Source organism: Anabrus simplex, chromosome 6 (assembly GCF_040414725.1).
Source record: "Anabrus simplex isolate iqAnaSimp1 chromosome 6, ASM4041472v1, whole genome shotgun sequence".
NCBI classification, from domain to species: domain Eukaryota; kingdom Metazoa; phylum Arthropoda; class Insecta; order Orthoptera; family Tettigoniidae; genus Anabrus; species Anabrus simplex.
In genome coordinates, this window is record NC_090270.1 from 300,368,075 (window position 1) to 300,391,365 (window position 23,291).

The window sequence follows — 23,291 nt, forward strand, 5'->3', positions numbered from 1 at the left end:
TAAATAAATAAATAAATAAATAAATAAATAAATAAATAAATAAATAAATAAATAAATAAATAAATAAATAAATAAATAAATAAATAAATAAATAAATAAATAAATAAATAAATAAATGACTTATCTTGTTAGTTTCAGAAGACAGAGAGCTTTGACCTTAGTAGGTTACTGTAAAAATTTAATAAAACAACAAGCTGGCTTATATGGTTCTTCTCCAGGATGTGAGATATACAGACAGTCATGATGTGAACCAATACCTAGAGGAGAAATTGAATAACATTAACACTATTGTATGGTCTAAAAATTACCTGAATGATTTCTCCAGACATAAGACACAGCTTCTTGTTATCATCAAGCACAGTGTTCATATTTTCAATCCATACTGCATCCACAGGTCCATCAAACATGATCCACTTCCTGTCAGGACTGGTAGAAGTAGCATACTCCCGGAATGTGGTAGCAAGGACACCTGTAAAGTTGAATAGATTAAAAACTCAGCACTCAATGGCTTGTGAATTACATTCATTGAGTTAAAAACACTGGACATTTGGAACTCAAACCTGACACTGGCTACAAATCAGGTATACTGCAATTTTTTAATGTCATTTGACCTAAGGGCAGTCACAAGCATGCCAATTTTAAAGGTCATATGAAACAGAAAGATTAAATTACTAAAGATATTTCTTCAGCTTATCCGAGGTATTTCTGGGGTTGCTGAAGCCAACCAGATTCATTTTGGTTGGGGTATAAGGCTGTTAGTATTAAACTGTAGAAGTAGTGAAAGAACTAGAATTCAGTATTTTTATATTATATTGTATTAGGAATTGAATCATGAATGAGAAGAGATATTATGGATGCAGAAATTTTCTCATGGACTGGAATGTTTTTCATAGAGACAGGTTAGGAAAGATAGAAGGGGGGAGTATTCATACTAGTGAAACAAAAATTTGTAAGCTATGAAAAAGTTAAAGATGACATATATGAAATTTTAGATGTAAGACTTATCTCTAAAGATAATAGGCAACTTGATATTTTTGGAATGTAAAAACCTGGCAAGGCTAGCACTGACACTGATGCACAATTATTTGGTAACATAATCAGCTATGTGGGAAATAACACACATATTGTTGTAGCAGGTGATCAACATACCAAATATTAACTGGAAAGGGAATGAGAATGACAGACAGCATGGTGAACAAATGGTGAATACGTTAATCTGGAAAGAGCACCTGAATCAGAAAGTGATGGAACCAACTAGAGAGAAAAATATTCTAGATGTGGTGCTGATAAAATCAGATGAGTTCTATAGAGGAACTGAAGTGAAAGATTGTATAAGTCATTATGAAGCTGTTTTTGTCATAGTTAAAAATAAATGAGATAGAAAGGAAGGTTGTAAAAGTAGGGCTGTTTGGCAATACCATGTGGTTGATAAGAGAGGCATAGGGAAATGTTAAAAAAGCAATTATTACTAGTGGAAAAGGGTAAATGAAAATATTAACTGTTTATGGAATGGGTTTAAAAGCAATTATTAAGGGGTGTGAAAAACATGTATGTACCTTTAAAGATGATAGGGGATAGTAAGGACTCATACTATAACAGGGGAATAAAGAGATTAAGAAGAAGGTGCAGGTTGGGAAGATATACAGTTAGGAATGATTGCAGGAGTAAGGAGAGATTGAAGGGACTTAGTAGGAAAAACGTCAGCTAAGGATAACATAATGGCAAACATAACTGGCTGCCCTATGAATTTTAGAGAACAATGAAAGGATTTGTATTGATACTTCAAGACAAAAAAGGGTCAGGAAGGACACTCCAGGGATCATTAATGAACAAGGAGAGTGTATATGTGAGAACTTACAAAAGGCAGAAGTATTCAGTCAGCAGTATGTAAAGGTAGTTGGGTATAAGGATAATGTTCAAACATAGGAGGTGACAAATACTGGCAAATTACTGAAATTTACCTATGATACTAAAATTCACAAAAAAGATACATAAGTTGAAAGCTAGAAAAATCAGCTGGAATTGATAAGATTTGTGGGGATATACTAAATACTTATTTGGTTATTGTTTGCATGAAGGTGCAACATCAAATGAATGGAGAGTTGCTATAGCAGCCCAAGTGACAAGCCAAAGAGTGATAAACATAGAGCAGATAATTACAGTCCAGTTAGCTTGACATTTGAAGGGTACAGAGAAAGAACGCACAGAGTCAGGGAAACCACATTTTCAAGGAGAGCATTTTTAAACTTTGAAACGCTTTTATGATTGTAGTTTTGAATATATCACAGTTTAAAACATATTGTTGGGTGTGTGAACTTGTTGGTGATAAGCTTTTAGTAAAACACATCATTATTGGAAGTTCATACAGTACAAAATAATTTTTTTTGTCCACCTCTACATTGACTCTGATCGTTCTTTCTCTGTATCACTAGGCATAGAGATTGTAGATCACTCAAAATACTAGCAATAATTTCTGTTATTATGTTAATGATAGCAGTTATAAACTGAGGATTTAACTACATATATATTATAATTTGAATGTTAAATTTTCCTTGAATGTCCAGTTTTCTATCTTTCTTACTACTGTTTTAGAAGAGACGTCTTCATTTTTGTGTCTGAAATGGAAACAAAAATTAATATTACTTTTTATTATCTGAGAAGTTCCGAGTGATGAAGAAGTGAAGAGTGACGTAAAATTTTATACCTCTAGTAATCGCTGTCCCTCTCCTCTGGGTGGTTCTTCTCAGTTCCGACTACTGGAAGTGTGTCGAAAAAATGTTGTGCTTCCTGTCTGCAGAATTTCTTCAAGGATTGAATGTCTCTGTATTTTGCTGCATTCAAAGGAATACGTTCTTTATATAATATTTCGGGTTCTATATGCCGTAGGTGATCAGGTTGTTTGTTACTTTGTTTACCTGTTTTCTTTACAATGACTGTTGATCTGTATGCACCATTGTACGTGTCCCAATGCTGAATTGTTTGAGTATTTTCAGCTGTAACCACAATCTGCTTTATAGGGCGTGTAGGAACTGCCAACTTCTTGCTGTAGTTCTGTTGTAAGGCATTTCCCCAAGCTTTGAACATTTCCGAAGAACATTCCACGACCCCAAAGGGTGTTGGTTTGACTCTGGCACTAGAAATTGCGTCCCGCCAGTCTCCTGGAGTTTCGGCTGGCGTCTTTTGGTTAATGAGGGCCATATTTCGGTCACACTCCATATATGAATGCCCTCGTACAGGGTAAGTCACTGTAATTTTGTCAAACCTCTTTAACACAACCGTTGTGTAATGCAGAAACCGAATAACTGTAAAATTCTTATTCTGTCCACTACAGGCATCGCAGAAAATGTGTAATTCACCGACTTCAGGGCTTAGAAAGTTTGTAAAAAAATGGTGAAGCATAGATACCACATCATCACTTCCCTTTCTGGCAACTGTTTGATCATAAGTGTAAAAAACAGCTGATCCATTGGAAAGAATGTGTACATTAAAAAGATAAAAAGACAGTTGTCTTTTGTAGTACACATCATTCGTCGTTATATTTGGAACAGGCAAGTTTTTACCAAAGTCTATAGTGATTGCTTCGTATCCTTCAGTCTTCTGTGCATGCTTTCTGGCATTCCGTTTCACACGGTAAAACCACTCAGCGTTGCTCTTATGAAGCTGCATCTCACTGTGAAGGGTTTTCAATTGTTGATCAAATTCCTTAATTTTCTCTGGATCTGCAGAGTTACTTTTGGCTTTTTCTATATTAACTTCTTGTGCCTTTTGAACATCACAGGTGCCACAGGTGTCGGAACGTGGGTACCCGAAGGAAAAGTTGTAATGCGTTACAAAATATTCTCTAAATTTTTCGTATGAAATTTGAATACCAGGGTTACTTTGAAGAAACATTCCCAAAAGCTTTTTGACAGTTAAATCCTCAGGTAGGTATACCTTCTGTGTGTCACTAAGACTGTAGTGTGCTTTACGCCCTTTCAGAGATTTGAAAAATGTGTCCATTGTTTCATAAGTTGATTGAGGTAATTTATTCCCCCCTCGATTCTCATGTTTTCCCCTTTGATCCACTGGAGCTCTTCCAGTCCTTGATAATGATGTTTTAATTGTATGAAGCCGACGGGGTGTTACACCAAATATAGACAAAAAGCCCTTAAAACAAACCGGAATCTCAGCAAGTTCTTCATCTCGGGAAATTCGTACCTTGTAAGTGTAGGAGAAGCTGTTTAAATGGGCATTCTGTTCATCCTGCCTAGGTCGCCTTTGTTTAACTGCATTTACACTGATCAAACCTGATAAGTAAGCGTTTTGAGAATTTCTATCTCCAAGTGCATTAAAATCCCTAATGAGGGCATCTCGCTCATATTCTGAAACATTTTTAAAACATTCATAACGCTTACAGCCACAGTCACTGCCTGTTTCATGCGTTGTGTCTCTTAACTTTTTTGATGCACTAAATATACTGCCATATTTACGTTTCTTTTTGGAAGAACCACTTATGTAACTGACATTACACAGTTCACCATCACTTGAGCCTGCACTCATCTCTGCGAACTTTTACAAAACTGTGTATAAACAGATTAATGAACACGGTCTCTAAACAATGACTTTTCACTTCACAACCACCATAACCTCAGAACGAGTTTCAACTGGCAAGCTATGGCGCCACGTGCAGTATGCAGGGGCAGGCTAGGCAATATCCTGACTCTCTGCGTTTCTTCTCTGTTTGAGGTTGACTCTGATCGATACTTCTCTGTGCACAAAATCTTTTCCAGCGCATAACATGGACTACGTTCGTTTATTCTCTGGGTTGTCTGCACGTGGTTATGCCTTACATGGTGATGAATCCAATGGTACCAATAACTAAAAAATAGCTTTCTTTGACTCTGATCGTTCTTTCTCTGTACCCTTCATTTGTTGTTTGTAAGCTCTAGGAAAGCGTTCTTTCTGAATATATTAGTCCTGGTTGTAAATTACTAACTGGTTTTAGAGAAGGCAGTTCAGGTTTACAAAAGATTATTCCACTGATGCTCAACTTGTAGGTTTCCAGCAAGATATGGCAGATATTTTATAATCAGGAGGTCAAATTACCTGTATAGCTATTGACTTATCCAAGCCTTTTGATAAGGTAGATCATGGAAGACTGACTGAAATGGCCATGCAATCCCATCGTCGGCAGCCCTGAAAATGGTAAATGCTGGGGCTGTATTGTTGGGAGATCAGAAGAATGCAGATGCCCGGTGAAGCACGGGGCGAAGGGCTTTCACCAGCAGAGCCAGTGACGCAATGGTTACCATAGAAACTCCGCTACTCCCCAGTTGACTTTATATTATCTTCTACTGGTAGCTCTTCGCTCTTGACAGTTGTAATCCAGCAAACTGCAAAGCGTGAGTCAATGTTTTCGTGTAGCAGATAAGAGCCGATCTGTCTGGGCAGAACAGGAAGTTTGTGCTTGCAGTCCACATTCCTCATTCTTGCATTCTTCTCATCTTTACACAGTACCTTAATTAAGGCCAACGAAAACCTTTGATATGTTAGTGTGATGTTAAACAAGTAGCAAGAAACACTCTATAGGAGAGTACTGACGAACATGAGATGAATTGGACTAGAAAAAAGAGTGGTTGAACAGGTGGCTAAATTTCTAGAAAATACAACTCAGAGAATTAGAGTAGGTGAAATTAATCTGATCCTGTAATGATTAAGAGGAGGGGGGCCCCGCAGGGAAGAATTATTGGACTTTTATGTTTTCTTACATATATGATATGAATAAAGGACTGGAATCACAGATAAGGGTATTTGTGGATAATGTTATACTGTATAGAGAGGGTAGTAAATAAGTTACAGGATTGTGAGAACTACAAAAAGACCTTAACAATATTGTGAGATGGACAGCTGACAATGGTATGATGGAAAACGGGATGAAAAGTCACATCCTCTCAGTTTTAATTATGTACCTAGGTATACATATAAGGAATTACCTCCATAGGGGTATTCACATTAATGAGATTGTAAAAAAAAAAAAAAAGACGTAGATCTCTTCACATGGTTATGAGGGTATTTAGATTGTAGTAAGTATGTAAAGGAGAGGCTGTATAAGTCTCTGGTAAGACCCTATTCAGACAATGATTCCACTGTATGGGATCCCCCCCCCAGGATTACTAGATACAAGAACTGGAAAATATCCAAAGGAAAACAGAGAAATTTGTTCTTGGTGATTTCCAACAAAAGAGTAGTGTACAATTTACGAACTTCACCATATAGAACCATACTGATACAGTTAAAACTAAGAAACAATGTTAGGTTTTGGTCCACCCAATCAATACACATCACTTTACAAGTGGAAACTATATAATTAAAAAACATATTAAATATATTTAGGTATACAGTATATATATAATATATTCAATATGTTTTTTAATTAAATAGTTTTCACTTGTAAAGTGATGTGTATTGATTGGGTGGACCGAAACCTAACATTGTTTCTTAGTTTTTTTCTTAAAAGAGTAGTGTTACGAAAATGTTGTAATATCGGACTGGAAGACTTGGTAGTAGGAGACGATGATCGACTAAGCAGCATGTCCAAGCTGTCAGTGGGGAGATGGCATGGAATGACATCAGTAGACAAATAACCTTAGTGGAACTTTTAAAAGTAGGGAAGATGATAATATGAAGATAAAGTTGGTATTCAAAAGGACAAATTAGGGCAAATATTAATTTATAGCATGAGGAATAAACAATTAGAATAATTCATCACGGGAAATGTTCGATAAATTTCAAAGTTCTTTGAAAACATTTCAGAAAAGGATAGGTAAACAATAATAGGGTATCTGCCACCTGGGCGACAGCCCTAAATGCAGATCATTGGTGACTGTCTGACTGACTGACTGACTGACTGACTGACTGACTGACTGACTGGCTGACTGACTGATTGCCTGACTGACTGACTGACTGCCTGACTGACTGATATATTGATAAAGTGATTGTTTGATGCTATTCCTGACGCCATGTGACTTTCCAGGTATTAATTCCAACCCAGGCTTGATTGGTATATGAACCTCAGCCATCCGGGTGGAGAGCCACTGGCTAAGCCACTATGCTGATCACTCCCCTGAAATATTAAATCACTGTATCAGAGAATTATTTACTTGCCATTAAACTTGAAATGCAACAGCACTTGTCAACATTATGGACTCTCATGCATCAATGTAAAAGATGATCCACGTAAGTTTATCATCTCAAATATCTCCTGATTAGTTGAAGATGCAATAAGCAGTTTTCACAGAGGTGAATAAGAATAAGGAGGAACATAACAGAATGTGCAATATGTGTCCCACACTAAAATAAACACAGAGGTAGTGATGCCTAGCTTGTCCCCTATAAATGGAACAACACTCATTCCTGTCACATACACAGTTGGTTGTAAGCAGTCAGATTCATCAATGCTATAATTCCCAGTCAGACATGTAGCACTGGCAAAAAGGAGTGTTGAAATATGCACGTTTTCAAATTTGACACAGGAAGGTGTTAGTAGCCCTAAAGTCAAGAAGACGAAGGCTACACATGACTAATATGTAGTGTTGATGTCTCAGGGAAGAGAGAACATACAAACAGTCTCTGATGCATCACCCTCCCAATGCTTTCAATAATCAGAATGTTGATTTCAGATGTGAAGGTCAGGTGGTTCATTGAACTTTATACCTCCGAGAATGTTTTAACATTTTAAAGTATGTTAAAAACATTTTTCCGTATTGAACTGAGATTCACAATTGGAATTGAGGAGAAGTTCTATGAATGAGGAATGTATGGTGTTCAATTCTTTCTTTAGATTTTCTTTAGATAATGTTTCTTTTTTTTTTTTTTTTCTAATTGCTTTACATCACATCGACACAGATAGGTCTTATGGTGACGATGGGACAGGGAAGGGTTAGGAGTGGGAAGGAAGCGGCTGTGGCCTTAATTAAGGTACAGCCCCAGCATTTGCCTGTTGTGAAAATGGGAAACCACGGAAAACCATCTTCAGGGCTGCCGACAGTGGGGTTCAAACCTACTATCTCCCGAATACCGGATACTGGCCACACTTAAGCGACTGCAGCTATCGAGCTCGGTACGGTATTTTTAGTGCTCAGTCTACCATACTGTAGTAAGTGGCGCACTTATGTGTGTATGGGTGAGTAGAGTCTCTTCTGACGGTTGGGGATTGTAACCATTCGTACTTTGTATTGCATGTACACTGACTGAGCAAATGTCATGGGATTGCAGAGCACGATGTGCAGGGGATATTGATGCAAGTGCAATAGACTGATATAACTTGAAAACAATATTCATTAACCCATGGGTAAATAATGCCAATATTGAGCTTGAATTATTATTATTATTATTATTATTATTATTATTATTATTATTATTATTGTTGTTGTTGTTGTTGTTGTTGTTGTTGTTGTTGTTGTTGTTGTTGTTGTTGTTGTTGTTGTTGTTGTTGTCGTGGCTTGTAAGGCATGGCTATGAGTGTTTACATCCACTTATTAGTATTAGTATTATTTACGTAGTATTATTTGTGAGGTTATGTCATGAAACATGAGCTGTATATATATTAATATGAGTTTATTTGATGTAAGAACCCATAATTAATAGTATTACCTGTATATATGATGTATAAATCCACTACCATATTGTACAACAATCAATCAATACTGATCTGCTGTAACATCCAGATAACATATCTTTGGCACTAGATAGTTGTAGAAAGTTCTTTACATTACAACTAGGCTATTAGGCAATCTAGAATTTATGAGAAAATGTGTTGTGTAATATCCTTCTAGAAGCCTGACCAGGCAACATAAATAAGGAGACAGTCTCGATGTTGGAGTTTTTTTTTTTTTTTGCAAGTTGCTTTATGTCGCACCGACACAGATAGGTCTCATGGTGATGATTAGATAGGAAAGGGCTAGGAGCGGGAAGGAAGCATCTGTGGCCTTAATTAAGGTACAGCCCCAGCATTTGCCTGGTGTGAAAATGGGAAACCATGGAAAACCATCTTCAGGGTTGCCGACAGTGGGGTTCGAACCCACTATCTCTCGAATACTGGATACTGGCTGCACTTAAGCGACTGCAGCTATCGAGCTCGGTCGGAGTTAAGTTATTGTTTAACAGGCATTGTTTTGATGAGACTTGTGTGGAAGTTGTGCTAGTGAGTATGTGAATTGGTTTTGTTGAGTCGGTAGTTGACATGTCATTGGTGCAGTCATCTTCTTATGCTTCACAATGGGCAGTTGTTCAAAATGGTAGTTTATTGATGTGTAACATGTAAATAAATGTAAATAAATATAGTGTATGCAAGTGACAGCATTTTGTGTGCATCTTTTTGAATACATCAATCTACAACGCTAATAAATGGAATAACCTCCCGATGCTGTTTTCTCCTAAGGTGGTAAGTAATTATTCTGAGAGTATGTTATCAATTCCAGGTGCCTGATACCTATTTGTAGGTCTCTCAAGGCTCTGTCGAATTCTGACCTCAAAATTGGGTCTCCCATTTCATCAGAATCAATAGTTTCTTCTTGTTCCAGAACCTTAGCGTCTACTTATTTCCCTTTACACAATTGTTTAAAATGTTCCTGCCATCATTCTGCCTTGTCTTCCTTCCCTAGAAGTGGTTCTTCATCTGAGCTCTTAATATTCATGTACCTAGCTTTCCTTTCTCCAAAGGTTTCGTTGATTTTCCTGTATGCAGCATTAAATTTCCTACAACTATACAACCTTCAAAATCCTTGCACTTCTCTTTCAACCATTCTTCCTTAGCTGACCTACACTTTCTATCTACTTCATTCTTTAATTGCCTGTATTCTTTTCTGCCCTCCTCAATTTCTGCATTCAATTTCTTCAACTTCAGATGACATTTCATGACCACCATGTTGTGGTCAGAGTCCACATCTGCTCCTGGGAATGTCTTGCAATCCAACACCTGGTTTTTGAATCTCTGCCTAATGATAATGAAGTCTAATTGATACCTTCCTGTGTCTCCAGGCCTTGTCCACACGTACCACTGCCATTTGTAGTGTTTGAACCAAGTATTAGCAAGGACTAAATGATCAGGGCAGAATTCAACTAGCTGATCACCTCTTTCATTCCTTTGTCCCAGTTCGAATTCTCCTACGGCGTTACCTTCTCTTCCTTGGCCTACCACTGCATTCCAGTCTCCCATCACAATCAGATTCTCTTCTCCTTTTACATATTGTAATAAACCTTCTGTCTCTTCATACGAGGGCTGTAATTAAAACAGTGGTAATATTGACAGAATGCAATATTTAATGAACTAAGAAGTACAACTGCATTACATTCCTGCAATGTAGTCACCCGCAAAGTCTATTACTTTTTGCCAAATGTTGGGAAACCGTTGGGGACTGTTGCCAAGGCGTTTTCTGTTGACGACAGCGACAGAGCATCCTATTGCGTGGAGTACAGATGCCACGTTATTAAATTGGCGGCCTTGGAAGGGTACCTTCAGCTTCAGAAACAGGTTGAAGTCACAAGAACTCATGTCTGGTGAGCATGGTGGGTGTTCCAAGGCCTCCCAAAGCCACCATTCCAATAAGAGCTTGACAATGTTTGCGACATGATAACGTGCACGGTATGGAACATGATAGGGCGATCACCTCGCAATAAACGTTGATGTTTGCACTGCATAGCCAGATACAGATGTCGCTGCAGAAATCGGCAACAGTAGTCACTGTTGATGGTTTGTCCCTCAGGCATAGCATGCATAAGAATAACACTCTCGTAGTTGTATGCCACAATCAGCATAAAGTTTTACCCGACTGGGTTCCTGTCAAAATTTCAGTGGACGTGGTGAACCTGGGTGATGCCATGCATTCAATTGATGCCTTAATTCAGGCTCATTGGCTCATGCCCATGTCACATCAATGATGACAATATGCTGCAGAAATGCATCTCCTTCACTGCAGTATCTCTCCAGGTGGATGCCAGCCAGTGCATATCAGTGCCATAATTGCACATCGGTGAGTTGATGTGGAACCCAACGGGATGCAATCTTCCTTTCATTAAGACATTTCGTCAGTATGTGCCACACCGTTTGATGACTGAGTCCTACCTCTACAGATAATTCCTGGACAGTCCACGGATAGTCTACGAAAAAGAGACCTCTCACGATGTCAACCTAATCTTGAAGAACGGACATCTGATCTATGAGGTGCAAATCTGCAGTCTCATTCCAACCCGTACAAAACACCTTGATCCATCATGCAATTGTCCTGTATGGTAATGCATTCTTTCCACAGGCTTCACACGTAATCCTTGATAACATTCTGATGCATTCTTCCCACAGCCAATCTCGATTTTAATCCATGAACGCTGATCACCTTTGGAAAACATGCTTTAAAGCAGTGAAATTGACACTCTTCTCTTCAATGCCACACAGCAACAACACTCCCAACTGGATGCTTGTCAAATGTACACTACACATCGACAACAGCACCACTTGACCGCTCCCATATCCTATTTGTGCATGCCCGATCTCCTGCGAGTGTCTGGACTACGTTGCTACTAATTTATTTACAACTCTCGTATATTTTTTCAATTTCTTCTTTTAATTTTGCTATTGGCTTTACGTCGCACCGATGCAGATAGGTCTTATGGCGACGATGGGACAGGGAAGGAAGCAGCTGTGGCCTTATTTAAGGTACAGCCCCAGCATTTGCCTGGTATGAAAATGGGAAACCACGGAAAACCAACTTCAGGGCTGAACTAGTAGGCATATAGAGCTGCACTACAGTATTGTGGTGGGCATTGGTTTGGTGTCTATCTTGACAATAAAAATCTGTTCACGATTCTGGTCTTAGTAGCTTACCATATTTTCTTATTCATTATTAAACCAATTCCTGCATTTCCCATGTATTATTTTGTCTTGATAATTCTGTAGCTGCCTGACCAAAAATCCTGCTTTTCCTGCTAACGTACTTCATTCATACCAACTACACCTAATTATAGTCTACTGTATGGCATCATATAATTTAAAGAAATGATTACCTTCGTGACAGATGGAACTGGCGAATCTCTCTTGGAGATACTTTGCCTATTTCCTCTATGAATGTAAACATTGCAGAAGTTACAAGTCCTTATAATATCCTGTCATTGCAATTATTCTATCAACAAACCTATCGATATCTAAATAAAGTTAATATTATTTCTTCCCCCTCCCAACCCAAAATAGAAACAGAGTAAAACCTAACCTACAACGTGTAATCTACTGGACGCCACACATACGCACGCGCACGCACGCACGCACGCACGCACGCACGCACGCACGCACGCACGCACGCACACACATAACAACAGCAAAAAAATTAACTAAATTTCAATAAGTATAAATTCTTGTAGCACTAAGATACTACAGAGTTCTTGTAGCAGCCGACCACTGGTCCAACATATTAATGCTTTCATGGAATATAGTGAGATAGTGACTCAAATGGATTCTGCTTATTGCCAATCTATTAACAAACATAATGATCAGTTTAGGAAAAACAGGGTATGCATTTGTTTACTTGTGTGTGATTAGCAAGAATGTAAATCTGTGCAAAATTAGTGCCTCTCGGCAAGTCCTCCTCAGCAGCTGCTATTGCTAAATAGTCAGTACAATCACTGTACGACTACTGCCTTTTTCATATTTGTAGCTACCTCATATATTCCAGGTACTTTGCCACACTTTTCTTTTTTTCTCTTTTAAGAAGGAAGCCATACTTTCTGGTGTCAAGTCAGTTAAATGTAACTTAAAACTTTCCAGTCTGTCAAAGACACAAGTTCAATATTAATATATATGTGTAAAAAAAACACTATGACACAAGGAATAAAATTCTTTGTTTAATAGTGTGTGTTATCTAGAGATATCAATTTTGTATTGGAGTTACTACCCAATAAAGCCATAGGTTACCACAACATATTCAGGAGTAATCTGAGCTAAACAAGCTGTTCGTGTTTACACAAAGATCCTGGTAGTTCAGTATTTTAACCCAGACATGCCCAAAAAAATTTCTTGAATTTGAAGATTAATGGTATATAACTGACCTGTAGGTTGTATGATGAAATGAAATGGCGTATGGCTTTTAGTGCCGGGAGTGTCCGAGGACATGTTCGGCTCGCCAGGTGCAGGTCTTTCTATTTGACACCCGTAGGTGACCTGCGCGTCGTGATCAGGATGAAATGATGATGAAGACGACACATACACCCAGCCCCAGTGCCAGTGAAATTAACCAATGATGATTAAAATTCCCGACCCTGCCGGGAATCGAACCCGGGACCCCTGTGACCAAAGGCCAGCACGCTAACCATTTAGCCATGGAGCCGGACGGTTGTATGATGATCCCTAATGTTAAGTATTTCAGGGCCAGAAAACGTCAACGTGGGTAGAGTTTGAAATGAAGGGAATACAGTAAAATGTAAGACTTCAAAGGACCTTGGTGCTTCTGCACGGCATGGTGGTACTTTGATATAGATGTTGATTCCCATAGGGAATCTGAAATATTTGTTCCGAATGAGTAAATTTATAATACCAATATAAATGGTCCGTTATTGGACATTATAAATTTTCCAGCTAACTCATTCCTGGTTGCCAGCGTTTCGCCCTCGTGTGCTAGGCTGGGCTCATCAGTTGGTACCTAGCACACCTACCAAGACGCTAGCTAGTGCATACCGTGGAGGCCACTGCGTAAGCTAATTGTAGCCACCAGCAGTGCCAATGCACTATGAGACACTTTGTCCCATTATCAAAAATTGATGCCTGCTTGGCCATCAGATGATATAGATGTTGATTCCCATAGGGAATCTGAAATATTTGTTCCGAATGAGTAAATTTATAATACCAATATAAATGGTCCGTTATTGGACATTATAAATTTTCCAGCTAACTCATTCCTGGTTGCCAGCGTTTCGCCCTCGTGTGCTAGGCTGGGCTCATCAGTTGGTACCTAGCACACCTACCAAGACGCTAGCTAGTGCATACCGTGGAGGCCACTGCGTAAGCTAATTGTAGCCACCAGCAGTGCCAATGCACTATGAGACACTTTGTCCCATTATCAAAAATTGATGCCTGCTTGGCCATCAGATGATATAGATGTTGATTCCCATAGGGAATCTGAAATATTTGTTCCGAATGAGTAAATTTATAATACCAATATAAATGGTCCCTTATTGGACATTATAAATTTTCCAGCTAACTCATTCCTGGTTGCCAGCGTTTCACCCTCGTGTGCTAGGCTGGGCTCATCAGTTGGTACCTAGCACACCTACCAAGACGCTAGCTAGTGCATACCGTGGAGGCCACTGCGTAAGCTAATTGTAGCCACCAGCAGTGCCAATGCACTATGAGACACTTTGTCCCATTATCAAAAATTGATGCCTGCTTGGCCATCAGATGATATAGATGTTGATTCCGATAGGGAATCTGAAATATTTGTTCCGAATGAGTAAATTTATAATACCAATATAAATGGTCCGTTATTGGACATCAATATTTATTTGGTATTATAAATTTACTCATTCGGAACAAATATTTCAGATTCCCTATGGGAATCAACATCTATATCATCTGATGGCCAAGCAGGCATCAATTTTTGATAATGGGACAAAGTGTCTCATAGTGCATTGGCACTGCTGGTGGCTACAATTAGCTTACGCAGTGGCCTCCACGGTATGCACTAGCTAGCGTCTTGGTAGGTGTGCTAGGTACCAACTGATGAGCCCAGCCTAGCACACGAGGGCGAAACGCTGGCAACCAGGAATGAATTAGCTGGAAAATTTATAATGTCCAATAACGGACCATTTATATTGGTATTATAAATTTACTCATTCGGAACAAATATTTCAGATTCCCTATGGGAATCAACATCTATATCATCTGATGGCCAAGCAGGCATCAATTTTTGATAATGGGACAAAGTGTCTCATAGTGCATTGGCACTGCTGGTGGCTACAATTAGGTTACGCAGTGGCCTCCACGGTATGCACTAGCTAGCGTCTTGGTAGGTGTGCTAGGTACCAACTGATGAGCCCAGCCTAGCACACGAGGGCGAAACGCTGGCAACCAGGAATGAGTTAGCTGGAAAATTTATAATGTCCAATAACGGACCATTTATATTGGTATTATAAATTTACTCATTCGGAACAAATATTTCAGATTCCCTATGGGAATCAACATCTATATCATCTGATGGCCAAGCAGGCATCAATTTTTGATAATGGGACAAAGTGTCTCATAGTGCATTGGCACTGCTGGTGGCTACAATTAGCTTACGCAGTGGCCTCCACGGTATGCACTAGCTAGCGTCTTGGTAGGTGTGCTAGGTACCAAATGATGAGCCCAGCCTAGCACACGAGGGCGAAATGCTGGCAACCAGGAATGAGTTAGCTGGAAAATTTATAATGTCCAATAACGGACCATTTATATTGGTATTATAAATTTACTCATTCGGAACAAATATTTCAGATTCCCTATGGGAATCAACATCTATATCATCTGATGGCCAAGCAGGCATCAATTTTTGATAATGGGACAAAGTGTCTCATAGTGCATTGGCACTGCTGGTGGCTACAATTAGCTTACGCAGTGGCCTCCACGGTATGCACTAGCTAGCGTCTTGGTAGGTGTGCTAGGTACCAACTGATGAGCCCAGCCTAGCACACGAGGGCGAAACGCTGGCAACCAGGAATGAGTTAGCTGGAAAATTTATAATGTCCAATAACGGACCATTTATATTGGTATTATAAATTTACTCATTCGGAACAAATATTTCAGATTCCCTATGGGAATCAACATCTATATCATCTGATGGCCAAGCAGGCATCAATTTTTGATAATGGGACAAAGTGTCTCATAGTGCATTGGCACTGCTGGTGGCTACAATTAGCTTACACAGTGGCCTCCACGGAATGCACTAGCTAGCGTCTTGGTAGGTGTGCTAGGTACCAACTGATGAGCCCAGCCTAGCACACGAGGGCGAAACGCTGGCAACCAGGAATGAGTTAGCTGGAAAATTTATAATGTCCAATAACGGACCATTTATATTGGTATTATAAATTTACTCATTCGGAACAAATATTTCAGATTCCCTATGGGAATCAACATCTATATCATCTGATGGCCAAGCAGGGATCAATTTTTGATAATGGGACAAAGTGTCTCATAGTGCATTGGCACTGCTGGTGGCTACAATTAGCTTACGCAGTGGCCTCCACAGTATGCACTAGCTAGCGTCTTGGTAGGTGTGCTAGGTACCAACTGATGAGCCCAGCCTAGCACACGAGGGCGAAACGCTGGCAACCAGGAATGAGTTAGCTGGAAAATTTATAATGTCCAATAACGGACCATTTATATTGGTATTATTGTGGTACTTTTCAAAACACTTCACATGTAGTGTTATGTTGCACTTTTTACACCTCATAGATGCTTTTTTGTGGCATACCTTGCACCTTGTTTGCTTCCCTTGGGATTCAATCATGTGATCTACGTGGTCATATCTGGAATTAGCATTTTCTAGTGGAGATCGACGACTGTGCTTTTTTGACGTTTTCCGTTCACTGGGTTGCAAGAGAGCAACAACCACTCGTCTTCGAAAAGTCAGATGATCCAATTTATATGTTCAGTTTGTGGATCTGCCAAGCATTCTGCTCACACACTTCAATACAGTGCATAATAAGAGGAAAGTACCATTTTTGGCCTCGAACTGAAATGTGATAGAGACTGATGTTTTGGTCAGATCTATCAACGCCCCCCATTCCACAATTATACGAATTGAAAATTTCCGGTTGTTCTACAGTCACCCTCTTTTTCTCAGATCTTGAATACCTCTTGGTGAGACAAGCTGGAAACACTGGCACTGCATTTGAAGCAGCTGATCCCACATTGTTGTCGATCCACTTTGCCACTACTATTCTCTTACCATGTGTTGATTTGAAATCGAAACTACCTCGGTTCTTCTTCTTCAGTTCATCTTTAGACACGAGGGGGCAATTTGACATTCTGTTTTCTCTTATTGTTCCAGTGGCTTTTATTCCTCTTGAAATGAGTTCATCCAAAAGTGGAACTGTAGTAAAATAATTATCAAAGAACACATGATAAGGGAAGGGACCGATGTTAGAAAGTATATCAACATATTGGAGAACTATAGCTGTCCCTAAGGAAAGCTCTTTCCTGTAATTTCCTCCTGCATTGCCTCTTGCTCCTTGATATAGTTCCATTCATGTTACAAATCCTTCACTGGTAGCTCCAACCCAAAGTTTGAATCCAAAACGAATTGGTTTCCCACGAATGAATTGTTTACAGCCATGCTTTCCAAAGTAGGGAACCATAGCCTCATGACACTGTGGTATTCGTGATGAGGTACAACCTCCTGAAATTTTTTATTCAGCAGTGTAATGAGAGGCCTGACTTTGGCAAACCTATCATTGTTATCTAAATGCTCATTGTCACAGCAATGAAGATGGTTCATAATGAATTCAAAGCGATTTCTTGACATAGAATTAGCAACAAGTTCATTGTAAAAATCACGACTACCCTTCCAGTACATTCTCCTTCTTGAAACAGATACGTATCCACTTAAAAGTAGAATACCAATAAATGTTCTCATTTCATTCTCGGAAATATCACCTAAGCGGTTCTTGTGCGCTGTGTAACGGTTAGTACGAGTGACAAGATATCCAATTATTTCATCGTCAAACAAAGATGAGAACGTTTCTAATGGAGTGAGATTATTAGGAACAAAATCCAAACTAGGCCATTCACCGTTTTCAGTTTCCAAGTCATGTTTTGTCCACACGTATGCAGTTTTAGAAGACAAGGTCAATTTTGGGTGGTTTTCCTCAGTAACGTCACAGTTGGAAGTGTTATTTACAACTTCTTCATCTACTACATCGTCTTGTTCATGGTACATTATTTCAGCATCAGCAAATAACTGTGATCCAGGAAGATGATTCACATTCAAATTGTCCTCTTCACTGGATTCCTCATCAGTAACGATGTCATCCATGGAACTAGGTGGTAACATAGCAACAGATGCCACATTGTAGTCTGGTTCTTCCTCCAGAATTGACCAAATCTTGTTCAGAGACAAGCTGGAATAGAGGAGAAACAAACTATGTAATAGTGCCCCTAATGCCCACTGTCCTATAAAGAGGACACTCAAATATAAATAAAAATCACATAGCCAATTATTCACCACCAAGAATGGAGAGTTCATATATTCATTACTTGTACCTTGATCAACATATCACACCAACTGGATTATAAATATCAACAAAAGGTACAGCGTAACTTACCTTTCATTCTTCCTGGGCACGAGCTTTTCCATGATACCAAAGTCTGGTTGTTATAAAGCTATCAACCATGTACAGAAACTTCTTTAAACTGCTTGAAACCAAAACAAATGACAGTTTATATCTTTATTGTGCTACCAACATAACAATTAGCACCAATTCTTGCCTGACAGCTTAGGCAGTAGTAAAAGATGGTGCGTATGTCTTCTGTCCTTAAAAAAAGGACAGTGGGCAGATCTGGGTTAATTAATTTGTTAGCCCTATTTACATTGGTTTACTGATATTTACTTTACGTCACCTACTTAAGTAAACTTTAATTATTACTTGTGCGTTCCTTGTTTGGACTCTTCCTTTAATCACCCGTTTAGGAGTTGCCCTTGGCGACAATGCTTGCTCCGCATTTTAAATTTTACTGCAGCGCTGGCTGCTTGCTAAACATGTCTTCTCTCAGCTTTGGAGGCCTCTCTAGATGTCATAATGTTTTGTCAACCGCAACTTCATTTCTTATTGGTTAGGATGACGGAACATATTCTTCTGCGATTACTTTACTCTTTCCTCATCTCTGATTGGCTATATTATTTAATATTAATTACGTTCTTTTGTCTATTATTTATTGAATATGTCACCATAAGACATATCTGTGTTGGTGCGATGTAAAGCCAATAGCAAAAAAAATAATTATTGAATATCTAATTTGGATATTCTTTCAAGGCTTACATTAAAATTTTTAACTCAGTATGTTCTATTTCTGTTAGGTAATTTTAGTTTAGTTTCTTTCAGCCCTACTTTTTTGGTGTTCTCCAGCATGTCTCTCAATTAACCCCTCAGCGCTGACCTCTATACGTGGTATAGACCCCCTTTTCTTCCGTAGCCGCCGACCTCTATACGTGGTATAGACCTCCTTTTCTTCCGTAGCCGCCGACCTCTATACGTGGTATAGACCCATACATGGTTTCGCATTTACGGCTATAGCGCGAAGAGTTTTGGTGTTATGGATATGCAAATTGTTTTGTTTTCAAGAAGACATTTTCGGGTTTATCAGTGTTCTAAATTAGAATTGAAAATCGTTAAAGTGTAGTTGCTTTTGCAAGGATAAGTATTTGTCAATTATGTCTGAGCACCAATCCCTGCTTTTTTAATAGTCCGTTTGCTTCATTCTTTCCCACAGAATAAAATAAAGAAATGATGATCTGAGAAGTTTGTCTTTTCGTGTGATGTTCTTTGCTCTAATTTTTTATTAAGAGTGCAGTTTATTTATTATATTTGTCTTCATTTCTCAGCTTGTAGTCTTTTCGTAACTCTCCACGAGTGCTCTGTGTAGGCATCAGTTAGTGCTGCTTTCTGTCATACGACACAAGAAGCAGTTGTGCATGGTATATATCTCGTTTGAAAGACGATGTATCGACCTTTTAATCTGAAATATGTATCGAGTTGGTTTGATTCGTCATAAATGTTATTCCCCTCATTCAGTTTCGTACTGCCGCTTTCGGTCCCGCTGCAGCTTCATCAGCTTGTGTGACGCACCGCGCTCAATGGCTAGCTCCTGCTGAGTGCTTGAAATATTGTATAATTCAAATGAAAGTTTAGTCGGAAGTAGTAGTGGCAGTATTAGCAGTAGTGATAATGAAATAGATGATGTAGCTGTGGCCGATGCAGTGGTAAATGATGAGAGAGACAATGAGGAGGAACCAGTACTTGGAAATTTCGTGTAGGAGACTATAGATAATTATACAGGTCAAAGGGAAGTTTTCAACAGTGAATAATTATTCCTAGATTCTCCAATAATATTTAGACAAGTGACAGGGACAAACATTGAGCAGTTATCTTATCAGTTTCAGCTGATGGAAGGTTTGTTTACGTAGTACAAAATACGCGTCTCGGGTGGGAAACGAAATATTCAAGGCCGGCGCGCATCAGATATTACAGTTCCAAGGTTGCAGGAAATACGTTTTATCAGGAAATTAGCACCCAAGAGTGAGAAATCCAAACCTCAGGGACGTTGTATCGCGTGTTCAAAACACGGTGAAAAGAAGACATCGGTTTACTGCTGGCAGGAGTGTGCCTTGGGTCTCTGTCTCGAAGAGTGCTTCAAACTCTATCACACAGAACTAAATTACTAAGGAAATGTGAAACAATTATGTAATTATCTTCATTTACATAGTTCTACCCTAAGGAATTCCAAATTTCGTGAATATCGGGCTACTCTTATACTAGTAGTAACGCTTTAAGTGAATCAAAGTATTTCAGTCGCGCGTAGTTGAAATCTCATCCGGCCGCGGGATAGGAACTCTTTAAACGGATGCGACGCTGAGGGGTTAAAAAGACCTTGCGTCCCGCTTCATCTGAATCCGAACTGGACTGGTCTTGCCCGGTTCCTATCAGATCTGTTTCTGACTCACCTGGTACCTGGTTACATCAGATCTACGGGGCTCGCTACTTTGGCCGGTGGTCCGGCTAGCTGGCTGTCTTGGCTGGCCATTTCTCTATGTGGCTCTATGTGGACAACTTATTTCCATAGAAGGAATGGACTTTGACCAGCAGTATGTGATTTAAACTTCTACTAGTTCCTCCACTCTATTCTTCGCTAGAGGCACACTGACCTCTACCACTTTGTACAAGTCAAGGCTAACCTGCCCACTATCAAAAAGGACACTGGGTAGCAACTTACGCGGAAAAAGAAGCATGTTGCACTTCCGCATCTGCTAGATGGGTTCGACAAATGTTTGTTAAAGTTTTAATCAAGCAAAGAATAATCGTGTAGAATTATCTTAACCTTGATGGTTAAATGAACTTTCTAATTGTTTGCTCTGCAATCTTTGTTTTGGCACTTTGCCGTTTGTTTTCATATTTATTCAAGGTTTAAGAGGTCGTGCCTCATACATTTGAGTATTAATTTTTAAAATTTTGCAACTAATGTTGCCATTTGTAATTATTATATCCTCCAGTCAAGGTTTCTAAATGAAACTGTAATTTCAAATCCAGGTTTTGTATTCAAGCTCCTGGCTTCTATTGTAATTCTTATGAGCCTAACTTTGGCCCATTTAAAGTTAATCCTCAGCATTGCTGTTTTCAATGTCAGGCCTTGGCCTGAATTACCTAATTTTTATTTGTTAATCGGTGGCCTTTAGCTCAAGATAAAACTAAACAATTTAATTTAATGGTTGCAGTTGTACTATTAAATTAAATAAATGTCAAAGAATTGTTAAATCTGTGGTTCCAACATCACATCAAACCCTTCCATTCTACAATCCTTCACTTAATGTTGCCATTGATGCTTTCACAGCCCGTACTTATAGACATGATACTGTATAGGCTTTTGGGCTTATGCCGTGTCAAGAAAATAAGGTAAAATTCTTCATGTTTCTCTGTGCTCTGCATCGTCAGAAGAAAATCTTGACTGCAAAACATAAAGAATTTCACCTTATTTTCTTGACACAGCATAAGCTCAAAAGCCTATACAGTATCATGTCTATCATATTTCCAGTTAACTGTGGGGAGGCTGCCACCCATGATCACAGATAATCAAGAGTCACCAGTAGTCACAAATATCTAATGAATGGGTCCTGTTGCACAAACATACACATGGGGTGCAATCCACTCCCATAAAACTTTTACAATGCGTAATCTTCAACAGTGGCATGGAAATGCCTGATCTTTTAGGGACATGTGACAGAGTTGATGACAGGTAGGTACCAAGAAGCTGAGAGCAACAAAGTGATATTTTCATCTTTGTGAACAGACATTTATTTGTCTGGGGAGAATTATACCTCAGGGCATGTCTCTGAAGGTTACGGAAAGCTGTCTGCCTCTGGACTACTAACTGGCCATACCGACAGAATGATGTTGACTTCAGAGGAAGCAAAACAAGATCATTACAAAATGCCAAGTTTGTGACTGTTTCAATTCACACAACATAAGCAAAAAAGATTTCATCATGTTTAAGATACCGCATGCCATCAAGTTTACTAATACTCAGCCACATATTGTTGTATGTTATATGAATAAAACCTTACCATCTGACCACTCGTGAGATGCAGGATCAAAACATCCATACAGTTGCCCCATACTGATAGATTTTGGATTTATAATCCGATATTGCACCCTGTTTTCTTTCATAGGACTCTTAGGGTTAGCATTTATATCTGACAAGGATACAGCCAAATTCTGCAAAGGAAGAAATAGTTCAGTCAGGCCAGAGAGAAGAGCAATAACAATCTGTCAAGAAACACTCAGCAGGATCAATTTAAGAGTTAATTTGAAAAAACTTTTATTATGACATCATTAGGTATAAACCTTAACACAGACTATGCCTACTTTCAATTGGCAAACAACACATTGGCCCAATGGCTATGTGGTCACTCTAGCATGTAGTTACAATATTCCCAGTGTTTTGAATTAACCCATTAGTGCCAGAATTTTTTTTTTTTTTTTTTCAAATTACATTTGCTGTGTTTTAACACATATCTGAGAACAAAATAAACTGATGAAACAACTTTCAGAATTTTGGGATTGCTAGGTCATAAGATATTTGATGTTGTCGTTGGCAACACTAGGCACTTGCACTACCTATTTTTTTAATGAGTTTCGGAAGAAGAATTTACGTTACAAAGTAGTTTTTTGTTTGTCGTACTGTAACAGTGTTGAAAAATATTAACGTTATTTATTTTAAGAATATGGAGTATCACCTTTTGTTCACATTACAGCTAAAAAAAATAGAATTATTGGACAAAGTACAAAATATTTGTTTGCAGTACAGAAAGACATATGTATTTTTGTTGCCTATCAAAACAAAACACTCATGGAACAATAGAATAAAATAAAAAATAAGAATATGAAAAACTAAAGAACTTCAGATGTAGTCACACACTATAGAGTAACTACAGTAGTCAATATTTTCTGAAGCAGATAAAAGCCTACCCTCAATACTTGATTGTTAAGCACCGGGATAGAGGAGGACAGTCTTCATATCATCCTGCGTC

The 23,291-nt window shown here is 38.8% G+C and overlaps 1 protein-coding gene across 1 annotated transcript in view; it reads right to left on the reverse strand.

Moving 5' to 3' along the window:
* The window catches only part of Dnah3 (dynein heavy chain 3, axonemal), a 912,075-nt gene that overhangs the window by 411,391 nt on the left and 477,393 nt on the right, over positions 1 to 23,291 (reverse strand). The window contains exons 30-31 of the mRNA XM_068228454.1: positions 22,326 to 22,476; positions 309 to 469 (exon numbers count right to left, since the gene is read on the reverse strand). Coding sequence (XP_068084555.1) covers positions 309 to 469; positions 22,326 to 22,476 — 312 coding nt within the window. The remainder of the gene's footprint in view (positions 1 to 308; positions 470 to 22,325; positions 22,477 to 23,291) is intronic.